This window comes from Myotis davidii, unplaced genomic scaffold, assembly GCF_000327345.1.
Source record: "Myotis davidii unplaced genomic scaffold, ASM32734v1 scaffold962, whole genome shotgun sequence".
In the NCBI taxonomy this organism is placed as follows: domain Eukaryota; kingdom Metazoa; phylum Chordata; class Mammalia; order Chiroptera; family Vespertilionidae; genus Myotis; species Myotis davidii.
This window is the reverse complement of record NW_006295559.1, coordinates 3,854,774-3,878,905: the sequence shown is the minus strand read 5'-3', so window position 1 is coordinate 3,878,905 and position 24,132 is coordinate 3,854,774. Positions and strand designations below refer to the sequence as shown.

Sequence of the window (24,132 nt, the reverse complement as noted above, 5' to 3'; positions counted from 1 at the left end):
AAAGGGGCAGCTAAAACTCAGAAACCCATAGTCCGACTGGCTTGGGAAAACAGAAGGCAGAGTCCAGGGCTACATCAGCTGATGGAATATAAAGGGCGAATCCCAGAAAGGAGAAAGCTGGAAAAGGAAGCCTCAAAATCTGTGTATAAACCCTGTCTGAGTCTCTGGTTGACCACTGAACCACACAAGATACCCTCCAACCAGCCAGTTAAGGCTAAAAGAACAAACTGAAGATTTGAGTCACCACCCAAGAGACCGAGTTTACAGATGAAGTCCCACCGAGTATACTGCCTGCTGAAATAAACAAAAATCAACACTCATCAGAGGAGTATGACAGAATCCAGAGTCTCCACATATAAGTGTCACAATGTCCAGGATACATTCCAAAATGTGATTAAAAACGTGACTCGTTCTTCAGAATCAATAGTCACTGATTGCTAAACCCAAGTGACTTATAAGTTAGAATAAACAGACAGGGATTTTAAAATAACTATTATAACTACATTCAATATCTGTCCAACCAACCTCACAGGGTTGTTCAAAGCTAAAGTATGACCAGGCAAGCAAAAAGTGTTTAGAGAAGTTTCAAGATGCTACACCTACAACATAAAAATGCAGGTTATCCCATCATGTCTGTTCCTAGAAACCACATAATGAAGGAACCTCTGACAAGTGTACGATGGGAGGACCAGACCCGGGGGGCATTATGAGAACTCAGCTGGAGTGTTCTGGGATGACAAGGAACACCTGACGAAGTTAGGTATGGAACTTCAGCAAGGCAGACAATTCTGTTGTTTCCAACTCCAGGGGAATAGGATTTCCTATTTGAAAGAGATGGGCTTTGTCCCAATACATGATGACCTTCACAGGCCCACAGACCAATCTCCTAATTACACAGGAGGGGATGTCTGAAGCTGAAGTGATTGACACAATGTGAAATGATCAAAAGTTGAGAAATGTGGCCAACACAGGGCCATGGTAAGACCAGGAGTTGCCAGAAAATCTGGATTCTTCCAGTGGCTGGTGCCGCCTGCTTGAATAATCCTGTAGGAGTTCTTTCTCCACCAATGGCCTTGGTTTCCTCATCTGCACATGTAGGTGGGGTGACCTCAGAGGTACTCTCCCTTCTAAACGTTTCTGGGAAATCACTCTTGGCCATGAATGTCCTCATTGATAACATCCATTTCCTAATGTGTGACTACATGTGTGTGTGCACGTGCGCACGCACACACACACACAATTTTAGACACAATTACCCTGTTTATCCCATCAGCATAGTGAGTTCAACACTGTTGGCCAGAGTAAACCATACCCAGACTGGGAAAGATGACCCCAGGTGACTGGGGGTTCTGTGAGACCCTAGATGTCCAAAATTGGCCATCATCTTATCACACCTATTGATAAACCCAGAGTTCTCTGGGTAGGACAAAGAGTTTCTTATTGCCAAATGATTAAACAAGATAAGGTCCACAAAAGCACTCTGCATTCTTGAAAGTACTATAATTCATATAAAGCATTTGATTTCCCCTAAGCCAGCAGGCCCTTACCTCAGAGAATGAGCGTTTCCTCAGTCTCCCCACTGTTCTCTATCCTGCTCTATCCTCCGGGGGTGTCGAGCCCTACACCTATCTCTGGGCTGCCCTCACTCTGTAAACACTGACCTCTCCTCGGCCAAAAGATGCCTGTGGTCCTTGTGGCCTGGGTTGTGCCACATTTCACACTGTTGCACACTGTTCTACCTTGCATTTCCCACCCAATGAAGTGAACCACTATCTACCAGAGTCCTATAAGTAGATGGGATCTTGGGCAAGGATTAGGACAAACAAACTCATTTTGCACATGATGGAGAGATCATTTAAATCATTCCTGTCTTATGTAGTAAATCCTGTCAGGCCCTTGTGTTCATAATTCTTACTGGACTCTCCTTTGCATTTGGTGAAATAAAAGTAGCTTCCACTTACTGAGTGAGCCTTGAGTAGATGAGCCTACCCAATGCTTTATCTGATGACCTCATTCAGTTCTAACCACCCCAGGGAATATATAGACATTTTACAGAGAAGAGACGAAGACTCAGAGGGGCCAAGTAAGTAACTCACTTGAGGTCAAAGAGCAAATGAGACAGGTCTCCCACCAGGTCTGCAGGCCTCATACCCAGATCTGTGCCCCACCAAAGCCCTTGCTTTAAATCACTCCACTAGTGCTACTCCCTGACGTGCAGGATGATGGACTGATAAATAGCCACTGATTAACCACTAATGCATGTTGCTGCTATTGGCCCTCCTCCCCTCAAGATAAACACAGGCTGATCCTGGGGCCCTGAGAAAGATGCCAGCACACCCCCAGGAAGCCAGCCAGCCCTGTGGCGATGAGTGATGCTGGGAACAATGGATGGAAGTCTATGGGTGTCAGATGGCCACTTTAAAGCACTCAAGGAGAGGTGAAGACAAAAAATAGGCTTCCATCCAATGCAATTTTTAAACCACTGATTCACCATGCAATGTGGTGCTAAAAGGAGCCTTACCCACCACTGTGCTTGCAAAATTCTGTACCTTGTTGGGAAAAAAAATAAAGCACCATTTGTTGGTCCAACATTCCCTCTGGAGCAAGTTGGGAGACAGTGTCCTCATAAGCTAGACTCCACTCTCAGTTCTGTCCCTTCCACAGCCAGCATATACACCTCAAGCAGCCAAGGATTGAAGCAGAGATAGCTCCTCCACTCTTAAATCTAGTAGAATTTTTGCTTCCTGGCCCCATAACTTTTGATCTGCTGGTTTGGAGGCTTGGTTCCTAAGGCAGCAATGCTTCTGCCAGATGGCACGGCAATGGCTTCCCTGAACCGGAAGCAGAGTGTGCCCTGGCCATTTGGATTATAAATGCCACAAAGCAAAAGGCAAAGAAGGTGGTTACGGTACTGGTTGGGGTGAGTGAGCCCAGTTTCCAAGGGGACATTAGATGTCACCATAAAATGGAACCTGGGGAGGTTTCTGGAGTGCCTCTTGGTACTTCCATGTCCAAGAGCAACTATTAATGAGAGACAGACAGACAGACAGAGAGACCAACTAATGATTTAGTTTCCTAGATCATTCCACCAGGCAATGAACCCCAGCAGAGTGAGGTATTGCCTGAGGGCAAAAGCCAAGCCCCAACAGTCACAGTATCCATCTCTGAGCAATGCCGATTCCTCTTCTTGTTTCACCAGCCCCATCTGAACATTCCGTATTCTACAGACTGAACTACAAGTATGAGTTCCTATTTGAAAGAGACAGGCTTTGTCCCAACACATGATGACCTTCTCATGTCACCCAGAGAAGGACACCATGCCAGAAGGACACCATGACTTCATGTCTCCTCTTCTGATAAAAGAGCAAGAGCATTGTCGGAAGAACAGCTGCATCTTGTTAAGCAGAAACAATGCCGTTTTGCTATGTTGAGAATGTGCGCAAAGATGTGCGGATGCTGAGAATTTGAAAGTGTGGACTATGCTGTCCCTCAGGTCCACATCCACCCTTCCAGACCCTGACTTGCGTTGTGAGCTGGACTCTGCATTCCTCAATGCAGCTGACTTCCTACCAAGTTCTGCCAGTGAGGGCTCCAGGTGGAGATGAGACGGCAGGGGAGGGGCAAGGCACCTCCGTCTCCTGCTTGCAGCACTTCACCCTGGTGGCAGTCGCTGGTTCCAGCCTCCAGTGTCTTTTCATACTCCTCATGTAGCTCAGCGGTAAATGCAGAGGACAGGGCAGTTAATGAGAGAGAAACGGCCTCTGTCTTCACAGTGCTCAAAATCCAGCAGAGGAGGAGACACAGAGCAGATAAGGAATTGTGATCACTGCTGTGAAGATGCACAGGTTCCCCTGAGAGCACATGGCAGAAGATCTGGGAATGATGTCAATGGAATGGTTACATACTGGGACTTTGGCTACTGGCACCAATATGTAAAGAGAAAGGTACCAAACCACATTCAGAATGATCAACTGAGACTGTGTTATCTGCCTGAAGTCAGTATACCTTTAAAGAAGGCTGGTGTGAACATGTAAGAATTTTTAAATTATCTTGTTTTATGGAGTTTTTATATGAGTGATTCAACAAGCGCCCTCGGCACTAAGGCTCCAGGGTTTAGCAGTGAACAAGGCAAAGTGGAACCCACATTATGGTTGGGGAAAACCATAAATAACAACAAAAATAACATTGCATGGCATGACTCAGTGGTTGAGCGTTGACCTATGAACAAGGTCACAGGGTTTGATTTCTGGTCAAGGCACATGCCTGGGTTTCAGTCTCAATCCCCAGGGTGGGGGGGAGGGGGGGAGGAGGGTGTAGGAGGCAGCCGATCAATGATTCATCATTGATGTTTCCCTCTCTGAAATCAATTAAAAATAATATTTTTAAAATAACATTGCATGATGTCAAGTGATGACAAGTTCTATGAAGAAAGGAAGCAGGGAGTAGAGGTTGAAAGTGGATGGGGCGAGGGGAGGGGCTGTGTTAGGCAGGAAGGTAAGAGAAGGCCTCTGAGGAGGCGGGCCTAGGAGGAGGGGGAGGAATGAACCCTGAGAAGATCTGGGAGCAGAGAGAGAAACATGTGACATCAGAGGAGCCTGGAGCAATGCCAATATGAAAGGCATCTCCCCATCTTGGGGGAAAGCTGTCCCCCCCATCTTGGAGGAAAGCTGTCCGCTTGTTTCCAGCAAACCCTCCAACTCAGACATAGCTCAGTGGTTGAGTTCACGTCCCTGGCGTGGGGTTATTTTTCTTTACTTTCAATTTACATTGCAAGCTGGAGAGAAATGAATTACATCCCCCTGGGTTTCTCTGTTCCATACAATTAAGAAAAGCTATTTCTTAGTCACAGGGCGGATGACGACACCAAGATATCCTATTTTCTCTCTGCAGGGAAGCTGTCATCACTCAATATTAATTGATCCTACTTTTCATCCATAAAGCAGGGTCTGAAACAAATTTTTGGTCACAAAAATGGCAACTATTACACTATTAAGGTAAATTATTAATGGCATCTCTGCTAAAGTACACTCGTGTTCACAGGGCATCAGCTGCCTCAACACAGATGGTGTTTCCTTAATGGGGAAAAATGAGTAAATTATTATATTCCTGCCCGATACTGGATAAATTGCCAGCGCCTATCTCATTTAAGGTTGCCAGAGATTTCCCACCATTTCATCACTACTAGGAACGCACAGAAAGAGAGTAATGTATCTTGGTCCCCAGCAGGAGAGCATGTCAATCGAATGCAATTTTATTTTCTTGCTAGACAGCAGAAAAAGTGAAAAACAGCAAGAAGACACAAGAAACTCAAAAACTGAAGAGAGTTAATAATATATACACCTTTCCCTAGACAAAACCTTGATGCTTATTTTTAAAGTAGGGGACTGAATTAGAGGACCCTAGTTTAAGGAAGAAAGGAAGAGAAGAAAAGAAAGTGAAAGAAAGAAGAAAAAAATCCAGTTGTATCTACAAGTAATCAGCCCATAAGAAACTGGAGACACGTGGGAAGGGCTGAACCCTTTAATCCTGATGGGGTGACCAGATGCTGGCATCCAGTGAGGAACAATGGTCAAGTTTAACAGAGGGCTTTGGATGCCCGTATCATCCAACTTCTCTTCAGTCATTTATTTTGCTAGGGCATCTGCATTCCATCAATATGCTTAAATGTCACCCATCTTGACTTTCGCAGCTAGAAGCCAGGATTAGCAATTTACATCCAGGGTGATGAATAACTGTGGTCGAAGCAGAAGGCTTTTCTTAAACATATAATTTAGTCTTGGGAAGACAGGCGCTCTGCTACACAAGGCCTATGGCGTAAAAGGAGAAAAGCTACAGGCGTGGCTCGTGCCATCACAGAAAGGACAAGAATGTTATAAAAACGAACAGTGATCATTTGCTTTCATGCTAGCAGGGCACACGGGGATCACTCTTACCGATGGCCTTGAAGGGACCCATGTCCCTTGCCCCAGGGGCTGGCTGTGTGCTGGCTGCCCCTTCCTCTGGAAAACTGCCCTCAGCCAAATGGGAGCCACATAGTCTGGGAATTTAAGAGGCTTGAGAGCGTCCCAAAAGCCACTGATATGGCCACTTCTTTATATTCACCGTGGTAGATAGAAACTGTGGATTGTGTCCATTAAAACCCATTTCACCTCCTTCAAGCTAGTCTTCCTGAAAGATAGAGGCTGGAAGCCAAGAGCTACATTTCCTGTTTACAAATGAGGCACCGAGGCACAGAGAGGTTAAATGCCTTTCCCAAGACCACACAGCTAATGAATTTGAAGTCTGGCTCAAGAGAAACAAGACTTTTAACATAAACTGCCTTGATTAGTTATCTAATGATGTTTCACAAATTATTCCCCAAATGCAATAGATTAAAACAATAAACACTGATTACCTCGCAGTTTCTAAAACTCAAGAATCCAGGTACAACTTAGGGGGGAGTCCCTCGCTCAAGGCCTCTCATGAGGTGACACCTGGCCCTCGGCTAGGAGCAAAGGGATCCACTGGGGGAGGACCTACTTCCAAGCTCATGCACATGGGTGCTGGCAGAACTCGAGTTCTCTGGGGCTGCTGGGAAGGGGCCCTGTTCCCCATGGGCTGTTAGCAAAGGGCCCCCCTAAGTTCCTTGCCATATGGGTCTCTCCACTGGGCAGCTCCTGGGATGCCCAACTGAAATATTCCCTTTCCTCTCTGAAGAGGGCCCAATAAGGCTGTCCAACTAATGCATCCTCCTCCTACTCAGTCATATGTATACACGTGAAAAGCATGTTTATGCAACAGAACGGGGAAAAAAATCCCACCTGCTGGTAAGTGTAGCAGCTACTCATCATCTACATAATTTTCATTTATCAGGAGACCTGGCCTGTAAACAAGGAATAGCTGAAGGCATGTCTGAAACACAGAATTGAGGAAATAACCTGGCTTCCTGCAGAGGGAGTGAACAGAGGATCCACGACGGAAGCCACCGTCTTTAGCAACCTCATCTTGGAAGTGACATCCCATCACTTTTGCTGTATCCTATTCGCTAGAAGCAAGTCACCAGGTCATCCCACACTCCGGGGTGTGAAGACCAGGGGGCAGGGATCATTGGGGGCCATCTTGGAGGATGCCTACCATGTTGCTCAGTGACACACAACGAATAAGCAGAAAGGCTGAGCTAAAGTTGTTTTTACCTCTGTTAACTTAGCTCCCCAATCCAAGCTCTGTCTAAAACCCCAACACTCCTCCTGGTTGGTTCACCTCTCTGGGGCTCTGGACCCGCCCTTAAACCACCTCTGATATCTCACTTTATAGCAAAGAAAGAAAAGGGTATTAAGGAGAAAAGATACGTTTTCTTTTAAAAATATATATTTTTACTGATCTTAGAGAGGACAAGAGAAGGAGAGAGAGATAGAAACATCAATGATGAGAATCATTGATCAGTTGCCTCCTGCATGCCCCCTCTCGGGGATGAAGCCCACAACCCGGGCACGTATACTGACCGGGAATCGAACTGTGACCTCCTGGTTCATAGGTCGACGCTCAACCACTGAGCCAAACCAGTCCAGCTAGATAAGTTTTCTTAAATTTTAGTTATTTTGGTCTAATCCATTTGTATAATGTCCACAATAAGAATCCACCGAGTAAAGATAAGAAAAGGTTTGGTTTTTAATGTACAGTTTCCAGATTAGCAAGAAAGAGTAGTGAGAAAAGGAGCAGTTGGCCACCAGTTTGGCGGGGATCAAGCAAGGAAACCCAGAAAACCCTAAGTACCCTTCTCCCTGTTCCTGTCATGGTTCTGGCATCATCTCGGCCCAGGCTGTTGGAAGAAGCAGCAGTAACTTTTCTTTCACAAGCTTCACCTCACCCTTGCCAAACAGGCCATTTCTCACCAAGAACGCCATCAGGGACTGAAAGCCTGGAGTGCATGCCCAGGGCATTCTGGACGCATCTATTAAGTCCTCAAAAGCTCAGCTTGTGGGCAGGAGCAGCCCAGATGAGTCCCTCACCCTCAGGAAGCTAGAGGCACTAACCCAGGGGATTTCCCAAGCTGCAAGTTTGGTGGATCCAAAGTTCAGATTGAGTCTAGGATTTCCCCAGCCTTTCTCTGTCCACCAAACAGCATACAAATCTCCAGCCATGCAGGGCCTGCAGGTCAAAGATAAATCGTAGTAAGTCGAGGCAGATGCTTTTCCAAGATAAAACACAGACTCTATTGTCCGGCCAGCCTGGCTCCGTGGTTGACCGTTGACCTTGAACCAGGAGGTCATGGTTTGATTCCTAGTTGGGACATATGCCGGGGTTGCAGGCTCAATCCCCAGTGTAGGTTGTGCAGGAGCAGCTGATCAATGATTCTCTCTCATCATTGATATTTCTATCTCTCTCTCCCTCTCCCTTCTTCTCTGAAATAAATAAAAAATATATTTAAAGAAACAAAACACAGACTCTATTACAGCTGTGCCCACACTGGACTGGCTTCCAAATACATGAAAAGAGACACGGGCTAGGACATTCGTAACACAGAATTGGGTAGCACGTTTAGATATTCGTTCCTACATTAAGAGACCTCACATTCTTGTTCACCTTTGCATGCCCAGCCTAGACCTTGAAAAGGAGCAGGTATTCAATAAATAGTCACTGAATTAATTTTGTTGAATATCCTGTCAGACAAGACTGTGTTCTCCATGAAGGAAACTTTTCCACCCAAGTACGCCAGCTCCCTTGGGAATGGATTACCAATCTTGCATCAAAAGCAACATTCATTCCATATGGTGCCATGTTGTGCTTATGCTTACCAAGCAACTCTGAATTTACACCTGGGATGCCCAACTGAAATATTCCCTTTCCTCTCTGAAGAGGGCCCAATAAGGCTGTCCAACTAATGCATCCTCCTCCTACTCAGTCATATGTATACACCTGAAAAGCATGTTTATCCAACAGAATGGGGAAAAAATCCCACCTGCTGATAAGTGTAGCAGCTACTCATTGGCTACATAATTTTCATTTATCAGGAGATCTGGCCTGTAAACAAGGAATAGCTGAAGGCATGTCTGAAACACAGAATTGAGGAAATGGCCTGCTAGAGTTAATGACAGTGACATGCAACTTGAAGCCAGAATCACATACCTTTTCACACTAGAATTGCTTTTGGAAAAAGTTCATAGGTAAAATTCAACAGGCCTGCTGACGCATCGGTGCAATCTGGTTGAAATCCTGGATAAAGCCTCTTCATAAAAATTCTTTGAATCAGTGTCGCTAATAACAATAATTAGTGGGGTGCATAGAACATTAACTTGTTTTCTGTTCCGTTTTAACCAAATAAGATAAAAGTTATGACCACTACCACAGCGCTGCTCATATGAATCCCTGCAGAAAAATAACTCGGTTTTGCTTTGACAGATACCAGTCATCACCAAAGAATTTCATTTTACTGAAGGCAGCCTTAAGTCTCTGAAATTTACTGTTTACACACACACACACACACACACACACACACACAGTCCTGAGCCTATTGTCATATAAGACTGAATGTTGTTTCTTAATTTGGACTTGGAATAGCTAGAAAAAGAGCAAGATGTGTTTTTATATTAAGAAAGAAATGCAAAGAATGCCTTCCTCTTAAATCAAATCTTATTACCTCCATTAGTGAATATTTAACAATAACATTAATACCAACAGCACACATGGTTGCATTATCAAAAGGAACAATAACACACAAGATGTACTATGTACTAGTATATATGAGCTTTGCTCAGAAAAGCTTAAAGCCATTTCACACATATTATCTCATTTATCTTTAAAAATCCCTGCCAACGCTGTAAAAGTGTATTTATCTGCGGTAAGACATGTTTCATGGGAACCGATTTCCTTACCACTGCATCTTCTGTTTAAAAACAGGGTCTGGTCTGTGAACAACATAAACTGATGAACAAAATACAGACCCAGAGACAGAGAAGCATCGAACTGACTGTCAAACCTCAGAGGGAAGGCAGGGGGAGTAGGGGGTAAGAGATCAAAGGACTTGTATGCATGCATATAAGCATTACCAATGGACCCAGATATGAGGGGGTGAGGGCATGTGCTGGGGGGTGGGATTGGCCAGGGAGAGGTCAACGGGGAAAAATATAATATTGTAATAGCTATGTACGAGCCATTGGGGGTACTTGAAATATCAGGAGGACCACTCTGTAAAGTATATGATTGTCTAACCACTGTGTTATACACCTGAGCTTATCTATACTAATAAAAGGGTAATATGCTAATTAGATCAGGAGACCTTCCAGACAAAGCCATGGTGGTGGGACTGAGGCAGAGGTGGTTAGGGGCGATCAGGCCAGGAGGGGAGGGCAGTTGGGGATGAGCAAGCCAGCGCGGGGGCGGGGGTAGTTGGAGCAAGCAGGAAGGCAGAGGGGGGCATTTGGGGGCCATCAGGTCACAGAAGTGGTTAGGGGTGATCAAGGCAGGCAGGTGAGCGGTTAGGAGCCAGTGGTCCCGGATTGCGAGAGGGATGTTGGACATCCCCTGAGGGGTTCCAGATTGGAGAGGGTGCAGGCTGGGCTGGGGGACACCCCCCTCCATGCACAAATTTTGTGCACTGGCCACTAGTACAGAATAGTATTGAATGTGAACTATAATTGAAAAAAAAAACACAGATGGAAAATTGAAAAACAAACAAACAAATAAAAAAACAGGGTCTGTTTTTAGCACATCTCCCAACCAGAACCTCAACTCATAACTCATGTCATAGACTTCCTTTCATGAAGTCTTAAAAACAAAACAAAAAAATGCATCCAACTCTTAGCAGTTACAGAAACTGAGAACAAAAGTAAAACACAGGTAGGAAATTAAATAAATCCACAGGGCCCGACAATGGCTGTTGCCCAAACTGAAATTAAATACACACACACACGCACACACATATTCTCCATGAAAACTCTACAATACAATTTATTAATGAACAGTGAACGGAAACAGAAGCTGAAAGTGGGTCAGGAGAAACTATTTAATTGAATAGTCTGGAAATTATGTCAGAAGAACAGATGGTTTCACAGAAGTCGATGCTACCTAGAGGAGCAAGGAATGATTTTCTAGGAAAGAAAAATATTTTCATACCTTACAGCACACACTATTTTCAGCAAAGGAGGAGTCTATATTCAGCCCAAGATAAAACCTGAGCTTGGCACGGTGACAAAGCTGTGACTAAGTGGCAGCCATCCACACGTACCCAAGTTCAAGACTGGGTCTTCCAAACGGAGCTAGAGTTCAAACAGCGCTATTTAAAAACCAGCAACAAATGGAAGCCAACACTGTACTCTACTGGGTCTTTAGCCAACATTCCTGACCTTGGCAAATAAGGAAAGTGGTTCCCAATGGGCAATAGGCAGCGTGATCTTTTTAAAAAATATATACTTTTTTAATGATTTCAGAGAGGAAGAGAGAGATAGAAACATCAATAATGAGAGAGAATTATTGATTGGCTGCCTCCTGCACGCCCCCTACTAGGGATTGAGCCCGCAATCTGAGCATGTGCCCTGACCAGGAATCAAACTGTGACCTCCTGGTTCATAAAGAGACACAACTGCTGAATTTGCTGAACCACACTGGCAGGGCTAGACAGCATGACCTTAACATAGCTTCCGACCCCCAGACCTCAAGGGGCCTGGGCAGCAGTGACATGCACAGGCCACATGGAGATGGAAGACCCAAGTTCAAGCTGTGGTCCTGCAAGCCAGGTGCGCCCTGGGATTGAGCCTCCCCATCTATCCAACAAGACAGAAACATCACCTCTGGAGATGCAAGGATCCCTTGGGCTTAAGTACATGAAGCTGCATGGAAACTCCACAGCGTAACACTCAGTTGCTATTTTCATGCCCACCATCCATGACTCACCAGACAGGTAAGTTCTTCCCAGAGCAGGGCTCTATGGGAGGGAAGGCCATCCCAGCTGGGATCTCTGAATGACAGCGCAGAGCCTACCACTTCTCAAAGCTGCACCTGAGGGACCTGTTCCTTAGCCAACATAGCATAAGAGCAAATGATTTGAACAAGGCAAGTCTCTGAGTCTAGCCCCATTACATATTTGCTGTGTGACAGTGGGCATGTTGGGTAACCTCTCTGAGCCTGGTTTCCTCACCTGTAAAATCAGGATCCGGTGAGGACTAACTTACACTAAGCATGGTGTGTGGCTCATTAGCTGTAATTTCTGTGGTTACTATTACAGTATTAAGACTATCATCATCTAGAAATGCCTTCCTCCTATTAATATAATCATTCACCTTCCTTTTCTCATCATACTCCTTGCCTTTGTCTCCTACTCAGAACATTATTTGAGCTTCTTCCTGAATCAATGCTTCCCAAATAAATATTCTTTCATCTCAAAAAAAAGACTATTATCATCATCATTTAAGTTCACTGCTCATCACAGGGATTCTGCAGGGATTCTCAGCAAGTCAAGGGAAGGCCCAGGAGCAGAACAGCCTTTCTGTCATTGAGATTACGGGCTGCAGCTGGAGGACCCACCCTGTGGGATGAGCTTAGAGGCACCCCCCCTAACTCAGACCTGGGGGGACCTCCTGCCTTTGGCTATAACATCATGGGCTGCTTTGGGTCTTCCTTTTATCCATCCACCTCCCCTCCTCCATGGCTCGCTCCCTCATTTTGCTTTAAGATTGGTTTGTTTGTTTTACCTGATTAAAAAATGCCATCAACATCAGTGACTTTATGTTTAATTCTGATGAAGAGACCCAAATATTATAGAGGAATTTGTTATGTTCAAAGCTGCAGGTATCATGAGGCGATAGACACCTCATTAAGGATGGCAAAACAAACACTTCAGAGCACTCCAGGCTCTATCTACAGGAACCCCATGGCGAAACCCACTTTAAACCAAGAGTCCTCCTATAATGCAAATAACCACCCCACCCCCTGGCTCTTCTCCACAGCTGCCTATGTGGGGCTTCCCGGTAAAGGGGAACCCACACCCAAAGGCACCTGCGGCCAGGTGTCACTCCTCGCCAACTCCCGGGTACATCAGGACTCAAGCTCAGTCCATTAACGCTTGTTCTAGGCTGCCAACTTACGTCATTTCTATGGGGCCTGGTCAGACTGGCAGGGGCAAGGCAAAAGGATAAAAAGGGGGTGCAAGGAACAGAGGGGGTGCAGACGTAATTAAGGCAAAGTCTTCCAAACAACGGAGCCAAGGAGGAGGCTGGACCACATGACTACCGGGGCCAACCACAGCCAGCAGACCTGCTTCTAAGGTGGAGTGGTTAGAGGTAAGTGTGATGAGCCATGTAGCTGAAAATGTAGGTCGAGGCCAGTGATGCCGAACCTATGACACACATGTCAGAGGTGACACGCGAACTCATGTTTTTGGTTGATTTTTCTTTGTTAAATGGCATTTAAATATATAAAATAAATATCAAAAATATAAATCTTTGTTTTACTATGGTTGCAAATATCAAAAAATTTCTATATGTGACACGGCCCCAGAGTTAAGTTAGGGTTTTTCAAAATGCTGACACGCCGAGCTCAAAAGGTTCGCCATCACTGGGCTAAAGCAAAGTTGCATCAACTGGTGTTCTTTTTTAGGAGGATGGCCTGTCTTTCCAAATACATTAAAAGCTACTTTAAGGCAATAAATGAGTTGGTCATAATATACAATTAGGTGTGAACATATTTATTGAATTAATGATATACTTTAAAACAGTGGTTCTCAACCTTGGCTGCACATTAGAATCACCTGGGAATCTTTTTTAAATCCTGATTTCTGGGCCTCATCCTCCGGAAATTCTGTTTCTTTGTTATGGGGTGGGGCCACAACATTAGTAACAAAGAAACAGAATTTCCGGAGGTTGAGGCCCAGAAATCGAATTTTAAAAAGATTCCCAGGTGATTCTAATGTGCAGCCAAGGTTGAGAACCACTGCTTTAAAAAATCACACCAGTATCATTTTTCGCTCCTATCTCCACTTAGATAAAAGAAATTTGCACTCTACCTGGCCTTCGAAGGTTCTCAAAGTGTGACTCCCCCGCCCCAGGCCAGCAACTTCTGGGAACTTGTCACAAATGCATGTTCTCGGGCCTTGCCCCAGACCTAATGGATCAGAAACTCTGGGGCTGAGGTTGTGGGTTTTAACAACCGCTCCAGCTGATTCTGAATCTCCCTCAAAGTTGGAGAAACACTCCGTTAAAGAAATTATTAGTCCTAAAGGCTTGCAGTCTGTCTCTGGAGGTTAACATTATTTGGGATGCTGGCTTAAACCCTGCTTATCACCTCGCTTCACAACCCATGAAATCAGACAGAGCCAGGGTTTTTAACTGGCCATTAGGCACCCACACTCTTAGCCCCAAAACACTTCAGTCTGTTAATTTTTAGACCTTAATGTAAGTTGTTGATCCTTCTTTTTAGATTAGGCTTTTTCCTAATTGTGAGGAGAGATTTAAAGGACAATTTACATAGACAATGACTATCAACCGCTTCGGCAGTTGTGTTTAGGGCTACGGTTACCCAGACCGGAAGTTCAATAAAAATGGGACCCTTACATGATTCGTTACACAATGTGCATGTTTTGCATAATGAATGTCATCCTCTGTTATTATCATGGCCACCCCGAACTGATATGCAGAGCTTAACGTTAAAATGCTGGCAGCCAAAATCCAAGCATGAGCCTGGTCAGCACAACGCCAAAGAAAAAATCCCAAAGGTCGGCGCTTAAAGACCTCTCAGGCAGGAAAACCACAAAGACGGGAATTTTAAAAATGCGGCCATGAGAACTGATCCTAGAAATTGCAATGTGTGTCATGGGAGTGTTTTACAAGCAAGAATGTAAGAGGGGGGAACAGAAGACCAGCTTGAAGGAGACATGCAATAAAGCATGAGTTCCTTCCAACCTTTCCCTGGTGAAGCCCTTCCACTTAGATTAAGCTCCCCACAGCGTGCAGGAGATTCAGGGACCAAGAGCCGAAAGTGAAGGCTCCAGTGTTCAGTAAGATGACGGGATGTGCTACCAACATCCAACCGCTTGGTGGCCCAGGACAAGTTACTTTTATAACCTCTCCAGAGTCAAGATCTCGATTGATATATACCATGGAGGCGACTCCACCCACCTGCTATGACTGCTGTTAGCTGGTCTGAAATTGACTAACACAACAGAAGGTACCAAATAAATAGCTCTAATTATCACGTGTATTAAATGAAGCTACTACCTCTCGTACATTGCTGGGAATGAAGAATGGTGCAACTACTTTGGAAAACAGCTGGGCCGTTTCTGACAAAAGTAAACATACATTTACCAAACAACCCGGCAATTCCACCCTTGCATATTTACCCAATAGAAATGAAAACCTACGTCCACACGCGAGACTTGCTCACAAATGTTCATAGCCGTTTGTTTGATAATAGCCCCAAACTGGAAACAGCCCAAACGCCTAACAGGAGAATGATCAAACAAACTGTTTGCATATCCAAACAATGGAATATTTCTCAGAAACAAAACGGAATGGGTTCGTAATACATGCAACAGCGTGGATGAATCGCAAAAGCATTGTGCTGCATTAAAGAAGTGCGACACCAAAGAACCTACACGGTGGCTTCCATTCCTATGCTATTGCGAAAGAAGCTAAAGGAATCTACAGTGGCAGGAAGCCAATCAGCGGTTGTCTGGGGTAAGGGCTGAAGGAGGCAGGAGGAAATATTTGGGGGTGCTGGAAAAGTTCTGTATGTTGAGTGTGGTGATAAGTTACATGGATATTTACATTTATCAAAACTCATAAAACTATACACTTAATATGGGTGTATTTTATTGTATATAAGTTATAGCTCAACACGGTTATTTAAATAAATACACTAGCCAATACGCCTGACAGGTTGGCACTGAGCCCTCTTTCGAGTGCAGTACAAAAAATCCGGAGTGAAGAGATTTCAAACACTGGTCCCACTTCTTACTTTACTATCTGTCAAGGCAATTTCTTCATCCAAAAAAAAAAAAGAGAGAGAGAGAGAGAAATGCAATACCTTCCCTCCGGTTCTCAGGGATATTTGGATGATTAAGTGGCAGCGTTCTTTGAAAATGCTTTAAAGCAGAATCAGAGTAGCCAGCTGTGTGGCCCTCACACCAGCCAACCAGGTGCCCAGCAAACCCACATCCTCTCTACCAGCCCCTCTCCCTGACCTGCCAATCAGACTCTGGGACCACCACCTGATCTCTCTTGACCCCACCCACTTCTCTTGTGTCCCAGCTGCAACTCCCTCAGCGGAGACTACCTTAACCTCTTGCCTGATGATTGCAATGGCTTCCAAATGGTTTCCTTTTCCCCAGTTGTACTCTTTCCATCCTTCTTCATCTAAACCCGGAGCAGACTTTTCAGAATATGAATTTGATAATGTCACCTCTCCCCTCCTTAAAACCCTCAGTGCTCTTGAGAGAATCTAGACTCCTCAGGCCAAGACTTAAGACCTTTAGTCATCTGGTCCCACTTTCTTCTCCCAAAGGCCACACTCCAACTAAACCAGAGGTTCTCAACCTGTGGGTCGCGACCCCTTTACGGGTCGAACGACCCTTTCACAGGGGTCGCCTAAGACCATCGGAAAACACATATATAATTACATATTGTTTTTGTGATTAATCACTATGCATTAATTATGTTCAATTTGTAACAATGAAATTGGGGGTCACCACAACATGAGGAACTGTATTAAAGGGTCGCGGCATTAGGAAGGTTGAGAACCACTGAACTAAACTGAACTGCTGCCAGTTTCCCCTATATACAGTGTAGTCTCTGGGTTCTGGGCCCTCCGCTAGGTCATCCCTTTTACCTGAAAACATCATCTCCTTTCACCTTCATCCTTCTGCCTAGCTAACTCCAAATCCACCTGCACATCTCAAGCCTTCCTTCACACACACCCACACACACCCCCTTCCAGAAAGACTGGGAGCTACCATGTCCCCTCGATCACCATCACTTTAGCACTGAGTATTTACAAGCGCCTACTTCTTCATTGTTAAGAGATTTTGAACCAATCCAAACAAATGAACTAGACCACATTGTGTCCCTTCAAAATCCAAATGTGAAAGCCGTAACCCTCAATCTGACTGTATTTGAAATAAGGAAGTAATTTAAGTTAAAGGAGGTAGTAAGGGGGAGGGACTCTAATCCAATAGGATTAATGTCTTTATAAGAAGAGACAGTAGAGAACTCTCATAGCCATGTGAGAACACAGCAAGAAGGCAGCTGTCTGCAAGTCAGGAAAAGAGTCCTCACCAGAACTCAGCCATGTTGACCCCCTGATCTCGGACTTTCTGCCTCTTGAACCATGAGAAAATATATGTCTGTGGTTTAAGCCACCCAGGATGGCGTATTCTGTTATGGCAGCTAAGTTAAGACAATCGGGATAAACCTCCTATCTGGTTCACCCACATGTCCTTTGGACACAACATCCTGGCCCCAGATTGGCATCCAATAAATATTTGTGGGGCCAATGAACTGTTACCCTATGGTCCCTAAAGACCCCAACGGTAAGCGTTCATAATAAAAATGGTACATTAATCTGAGTTAGAGATGCAGATTCTGACCTGGAATGAGTTATCCTTCCTTGAAAACAGATCAGAGCAGCCCAACAGAACTTCCTGTGCCAATGGAGGTGTTCTCTACCCGCACCTGTGGCTGCTGAGCACCTGAAGTGGGGCTAGTGTGTCAGAGGAACTGAATTTTTAAAAATTTATTTCATTTCAGTTATTACACTTAAAAAGCCATATGGCTGGTGGCTGCTACACCGGATGGTGTAGGACTAGAACTTTGAAGCAAAGATCAAGCTCTCGGCACTAGCTTCATTATTCAGATCACTCACTGTGCCAACCATACCAGGCACTGAGCACCTATAAAACCCAGTCGGTTCTGATGGAGCTGACACAGGTAGCTTTCAAGTGGTGTGAGAGTGGCCTGGCACAGGGAAGCTGGCAAAACCCACACGTAAAAGGGATAACGAGGCACCGTTGTGCGGAAATCGTAATGCTTTATGGGCCTCCGTCTGGGACAAAACCCATCAAAGGGCGAGTTCATCCCTCGGTGACCAGAGTTAATTGAAAATGTAAGGCCTGATCGCATCACCCAGAACTGAGATTTTTTGGCAGCTGTGCGCTTCGCTGTGAGATTCCTGCCGCTTGCCGCCTCTGCCCGCCCTACAAGTGAGGTCGCAGGTGGCAATGTGTTCAGTCAGATGAGCATCTTCTCTGAAAAATACGCATGTCCAGTGCTACTGGAAAATCTCCTCTGGCCAAAACCACATGGAAGAGGAACATTTGTACGTCCCTCTCCATGATAACACAAGTTTCCTAACGAGAATGTTCTAAAGATACATTCGCATCTTTCAACTCAGTAATTCCTGAGGAAATAATCAGAAATGTGCACAAAGATTTATGATAACACAAGTTTCCTAACAAGAATGTTCTAACCGGTGTTAATACCTATTTGTCTAGCACCCTGCAGTTTATAAGGCTCAAGAGTTTTGATGCCCAAGAGATCTGGGTTCAAATTCTGCCCCTGTCACTTCCTAGCACTGCACCTTTAGAAATGTTACATAACCTCTCTGAGTGTTTCCTCATCGGCAAAAAAAAAAAAAAAAGGCAGGAGAGAACTATATACCTCACAGGGATACTGTGAGGATAAAATGACGTCAGAAGGCACACAAAGACAAATTTAATTTGTAATCACCCCAAAATAGAAATGACCCAAATGTCTAGCAGTGGGTGAAAAGCAAAACCAACTGTGGTACATCCACACATGAGAATACAACCCAGCGGTAAAGTAGGAGTGAACTACAGACACACCAAACAACACAAATGAATCTCAAAATAAGTCTGCGGAATGGGAAAAGCCAGACCAGAATATGCTAGAAAGTTGTGTAAATAAAATCAGACACAGAGCAGAGGATTGGTTGTCTGGGGACAAAAGGGTTGGACATAGGATTCCCCAGGAGCACGGGCACACCTTTGGGGCGATGGCAAGGTTCTGTATCTTGATGAGATGAAGGTTTCACAGGCCTAACACGACCCTGCAGTGTCAGGGGCTTAAATTACACTTCAGCAAAGTTGAAAAGTTAGGGGGAAATCAGGTGAGGAAGGCAATGCCCCCTCACAGGACTTGGCACACAGTAGGCTCTCGAGAAATGTTGGCTCCGTTCTGGAGCCATAGCGAACAATCCCATTAGGACTTCTGAGAAAGGACTTGAGAGGCTGCCAGGGAAAGGAGCCAGCATAGGCAGCCTTTGCTCTGAAGGTTTATTAGAACGCGACTGACTATTCAGGGCACGCTATTCAGGAAGCAGGAACGAGAAGGAAGACTGGAAAGATGAGCAAGGCTTGGTCTTTGCTCTCAAGGAAACACAAGTAAGTATAATCTATGATGTAATAAAGTGTCAGAGGATGATACTGACAAACTACTGGTGTAGAGAAAAAGGTAATTCCGACTGGATGGAGGTCAAGAAGAAACAACTGCAGATGGGTGGGATTCTGGTCAACAGGGAGGGGTGGGGCCGGCCCTGTGCTAGTCCGGAAGCTGGGAAGTGAGGGTCCTGGGCCAGGACAGGGGGTCAGGGGAAGCAGGCAAGGCCAAGGGCCACAGCACACGTCCTCCCAGAGATGAGTTGGGGGAGGTCCCGCAAAGGGCCAGGCCAAGCTGAGAGCCCTGAGCACCAGCAGGAAGCCCCATTTCATTCATCCAGGCAGGGAACCAGCCACAGGGTTCGGCGGGATCAGATGTGTGTTTTACACACACGGGTCCTAGCTGGAGGGCCATTTAGCAAATTTGTCAAGCGTCTCGACATTTGTATCTTTCAACTCAGTAATTCCTGAGGAAATAATCAGAAATGTGCACAAAGATTTATGTCCAGCACGGCTTATCACAACATTATTTATATTAGCCCGAAGCCCAAAATAACTTAAGTGTCCAATAAAAGGGGACTGCTAAATAAATTATGGGATGCTGAGCAATTAAATCATGTATAGCCATTAAATCATATTTTGGGAAGACATGGGACGACAGGGGGCATGCCTCACTATACAATGTTGAGTGGCAAAAAAGCAGGATACAAAAATACACATTGAGTATTCATTCAACAAATATGTATTAATATCTACTATGTGCCAGGCATTGTTTTAAGTACGAAGATACAGCCCAGGATGAAATAGCCACAATTCCATGCACTGCACTCAGTAGAAGGGCTTCCACCTCCTATTAACAACAAATGAGGACGCAAATAAAAATAAGCAGCCCTAACCAGTTTGGCTCAGTAGATAGAGCATCGGCCTGAGGACTCAAGGGTCCCAGGTTCGATTCCGGTCAAGGGCATGTACCTTGGCTGCGGGCACATCCCCAGAAGGGGGCATGCAGGAGGCAGCTGATTGATGCTTCTTGCTCATTGATGTTTCTAACTCTCTATCCCTCTTCCTTCCTCTCTGTAAAAAATCAATAAAATATATTTAAAAAAAACAACAATAAGCAAAACATACAGCACATAAGAGGTAAGAAGTGTTATGGAGGGGGACGGGATGGGGGCTGGAGGGTAGGTGGAAATTTTAAGTAGGTGGTCAGGGAAAAGTCCACAGAGAAGGGGGTTAAGAGTTTGAGTGAAGGGTATATCTGGGAGGACTTCCCGGTAGAGGAAACAGGCAGTGCAAACGCCCGGAGGAGGCCTGGGGGCTTTGGGAAACAGCAGGGCTGCAGTGGCAGGACAGGCAGGACAAATGGCAGGAGAATGAGGACAGAGGGAGGCCGGTGTCACTCGGGGATGAGGGGAGCCATGGCAGGACTTTGAGCAGAAGGGTGATGTGAAGTGTAGGGCAGTGATGGCGAACCTCTGACACCTCTGACACACGAACTCATTTTTTTGGTTGATTTTTCTTTGTTAAATGGCATTTAAATATATAAAATAAATATCAAAAATATAAGTCTTTGTTTTACTATGGTTGCAAATATCAAAAAATTTCTATATGTGACACGGCACCAGAGTTAAGTTAGTGTTTTTCAAAATGCTGACACGCCGAGCTCAAAAGGTTCGCCATCACTGGTGTAGGGGGACAAGGGCAGAAGCAGGGAGACCAGTTAGGATTTTTCTAATGTCTTTCCTAACATTTTATAATGGGCATATGTTCCTTTTATAATCAGAAAAAGAGGTAGTTCAATCAAAGAAAATAGAGTGTGGGTGCTATGATGCGCATAAGGAAGCAGAGACAGATTAGGAGGTGAGGGAAGTGATTCAGATGATGAGTGGGGAAGCAGTGGGCAGACAGAGGAGGTCAGCAAAAAGTACCCTTCCTAATAACAGAGGAAATACACTGCAATGCAAAAAAATATGTGAAAAGGGGAAAAAGAATCGCCCCATAATATCAACACCCTGACAAACAATTTATAACATCTCCATACATTTCCTTCCAATCTTTCTCCCTATACATGCTTTTGTTTTTGTTTTGTTTTTTTTGTTTCTTTTTCCTTAATCATTCTACAATGCCTAGAATGTTGTGGGCACTCAAATAGTCATTGAACAAATGATGGTTGACCAGATGTTCCAAATAATTTTGTGTTTGCACTTGCTTGGGCTACATTAGCTCTATTATAAGCATTTCTAGAATTTCTAGAGGTAGTTTTAATAGGCTTGGGTGACGGAATGGAAATTGTGGGTGAGGAGAGGGCATGGTCACAGGGGACTAAAGTGTCAAGTCTGGCTATTTAAGAGGCCAGTGGAAAGCAACCTGATGAGGAAGTTGCTGGGTTCAGTTTGGGGGACTTGGAGGGGTACACAGAGACACCCGGCTAACCATATTTCTCAGGGCTTGGGAAACAGGTGGAGCTTCAGCTGGGAGATGGCTGCAGCAGGAGTAGTGGGGGAGGAGGAAGAAGGGAAGAAGGGGAGGAGGGTGGAGGAGAAGGGGGAGGATAAATAGAGAGGAAGGTGAGGTGAGGGAGATGGTCGGGAGGGGGAGGAGGAGGAGTGGTAGTACTACTAGTCCTACTACGTGCCAGACACGGTGTTAAGAGCTTCACACATCTTCCCTCTCCTAACCATCACAGCTGCCCTGAGGTGGATACTCATGTGCTCATCTGACAGCTGAGGATGCTGCAGGCCTAGCCATTGGCCAGCGTCTCCAGAGCAGAGCCAGGACTCACACCCACAGATAGGAGGCCTTGTCCCACTAATTCTCTTTTCTGTTACTAGAAGCTTAAAATATACTCAGAAACCCAGGGAGGAAGTATCTTAAGATGCTTTAGTTTTGTAGCACCCGGTTTATGCTCACAACATCTAGGGATGGCCCTACCCCCCTACCCTGCCCCATAAGGAAGAATGCTCCCTTCCTCTTCCGAAAACATACTTTACGTGTTTTCCTACTTGCATTATAACGTGCTGAGCTTTCACCTCATGTGTATGAGTTGTTCTGCCTTCAGGTAAGAGGCTCCAGGAAACCCTTGCCCTGCAGCACCAGCCTACACTCGCACGGTCAGTGCTCAACGCTCAGCAAATGCTCCGGGAGGAAACCGCTGACCATCACCTGCCAGCCACCCGGTGCCCGGGGGAGGCTGCTGGTGGCAGGTGACCTGGACGCTCCCTGGCTCAGGTGAGGCAAAGCCCAGGCTGACAAGCACTATTGAAAGATGGGGAACCGTGGGCAGGGGAATTGGGCTGGAAGGCCAGATTAGTATGAGGAGATGAGGCACGTTTCCCTTTTCCATGTGGCTTGGCATCACGCAGGGTCTGCACACTGGTTGGCCCATGGGCCAGTTCAGCCCACTCATGTGTAAGGGTCGGCTCATGTATGGTTTTAATTGATTATCATTTTAATTAGTTGCTCTCTTTTACAATGTGAAAGGGTTTCACAAAAAAAATATATGGGTTTCTGTAAGCAGTCCCCTTTGGGCAGGCCAACCCTTTAGAGCAGTGGTTCTCAACCTTGGCTGCACATTAGAATCACCTGGGAATCTTGTTAAAATCCTGATTAATGTGCAGCCAAGGTTGAGAACCACTGCTTTAGAGTTTCCCACAGCCCTCCCCCTGCCCACCTCCCCAGTATGTCCTGGTCAGCACCCCCCCACACACACTGATGGGGCAGCCTCAGCTGCAGACCCTGCCAAAGGTGGAGCGCATCCGTCCCCAGAACACGGGGGTGGCTGTACTCACCGGCACTCAGGGTCGTGAACTCCAGGAAGCGGTATTCATAGGACACATCTATCTTGGTTTCCACCTGAGGCCTCTTCAAAGTTGAATAGATATTTCCAGGCCGTTTGTCATCGCGTTTCTCTAACTTGTTTAATCCGCAACCCATCTCAGCAGCTGCCAACAAGAGGGAAGTAGAGGAGGGGGGTGGGGATTTTTTTTGAGATTTTATTTTTAAACACCATAGTACAAAAGACCACATAATCTCTTTGAAGACTACATAAAGCACCTTGGCCTTTATGAAATCTTGAGTATAATCCTATATGCCAACCTCCTGCATCCCCTCCCCCGGGCCAGCCTGGCCTGATCAGCCCCAATCAGGGCAGGCCAGCCAGATGCCACAGGTGCACAAATTCGTGCACCAGGCCTGTAGTTTAATATATGACCCAAACACCGTAGGCCCAGTGCTCAGTACCCCGGCTGGCTCCTCTTTCTGTTAAGATGTCATCACCAGCCATCCTGTGATTTATGAAATGACACCAAAGCATACCTGCTCTCTATCTTTTTCCCCCCTCTCTGAGGAAAATTACATCTCACAGTGCCTCAGTTCTACTATGATCTGGGTACGTGATTTTAAATCAGGATCTAAAAAGCATTGCGATGCATTATGGTGTCAGCCCATCAACAAAAAACAACAAAAAACACACAAGAGAGATGTGTCACCTGCTTGCTAAGAGAAAATAATAAGTTGTTCTTACAATTTCCAAACTCCAAAGTCCTCCCTACCCTCATTAGGAATTATTTAGACAGGAATTCATATTCATAAAACATCTCTAAATGGAGACGGTAGTATTTTTATGGGCCTGGTGTAAAGGCCCTGAATTTTTCTTCTTTAGACCAAACCACAGGAATAATACTATGCTTCCACGTTCCTAGAAAGTCATTTCAGACCAAAAGAAAAACTGGCCGAACACTAATAGCAGGGCCAGCGAAATTGGAAGCAGAAATCCA

General features: G+C 45.3%; 1 protein-coding gene across 1 annotated transcript in view; it reads right to left on the bottom strand.

Annotated features, from left to right (window-relative positions):
• Positions 1–23,293, bottom strand: part of RFTN1 (raftlin, lipid raft linker 1) — a 163,427-nt gene extending 140,134 nt beyond the window's left edge. The window contains exon 1 of the mRNA XM_006770209.2: positions 23,146–23,293. Coding sequence (XP_006770272.1) covers positions 23,146–23,290 — 145 coding nt within the window. The 5' untranslated portion in view covers positions 23,291–23,293. The remainder of the gene's footprint in view (positions 1–23,145) is intronic.
• Between the last annotated feature and the right edge of the window lie 839 nt (positions 23,294–24,132).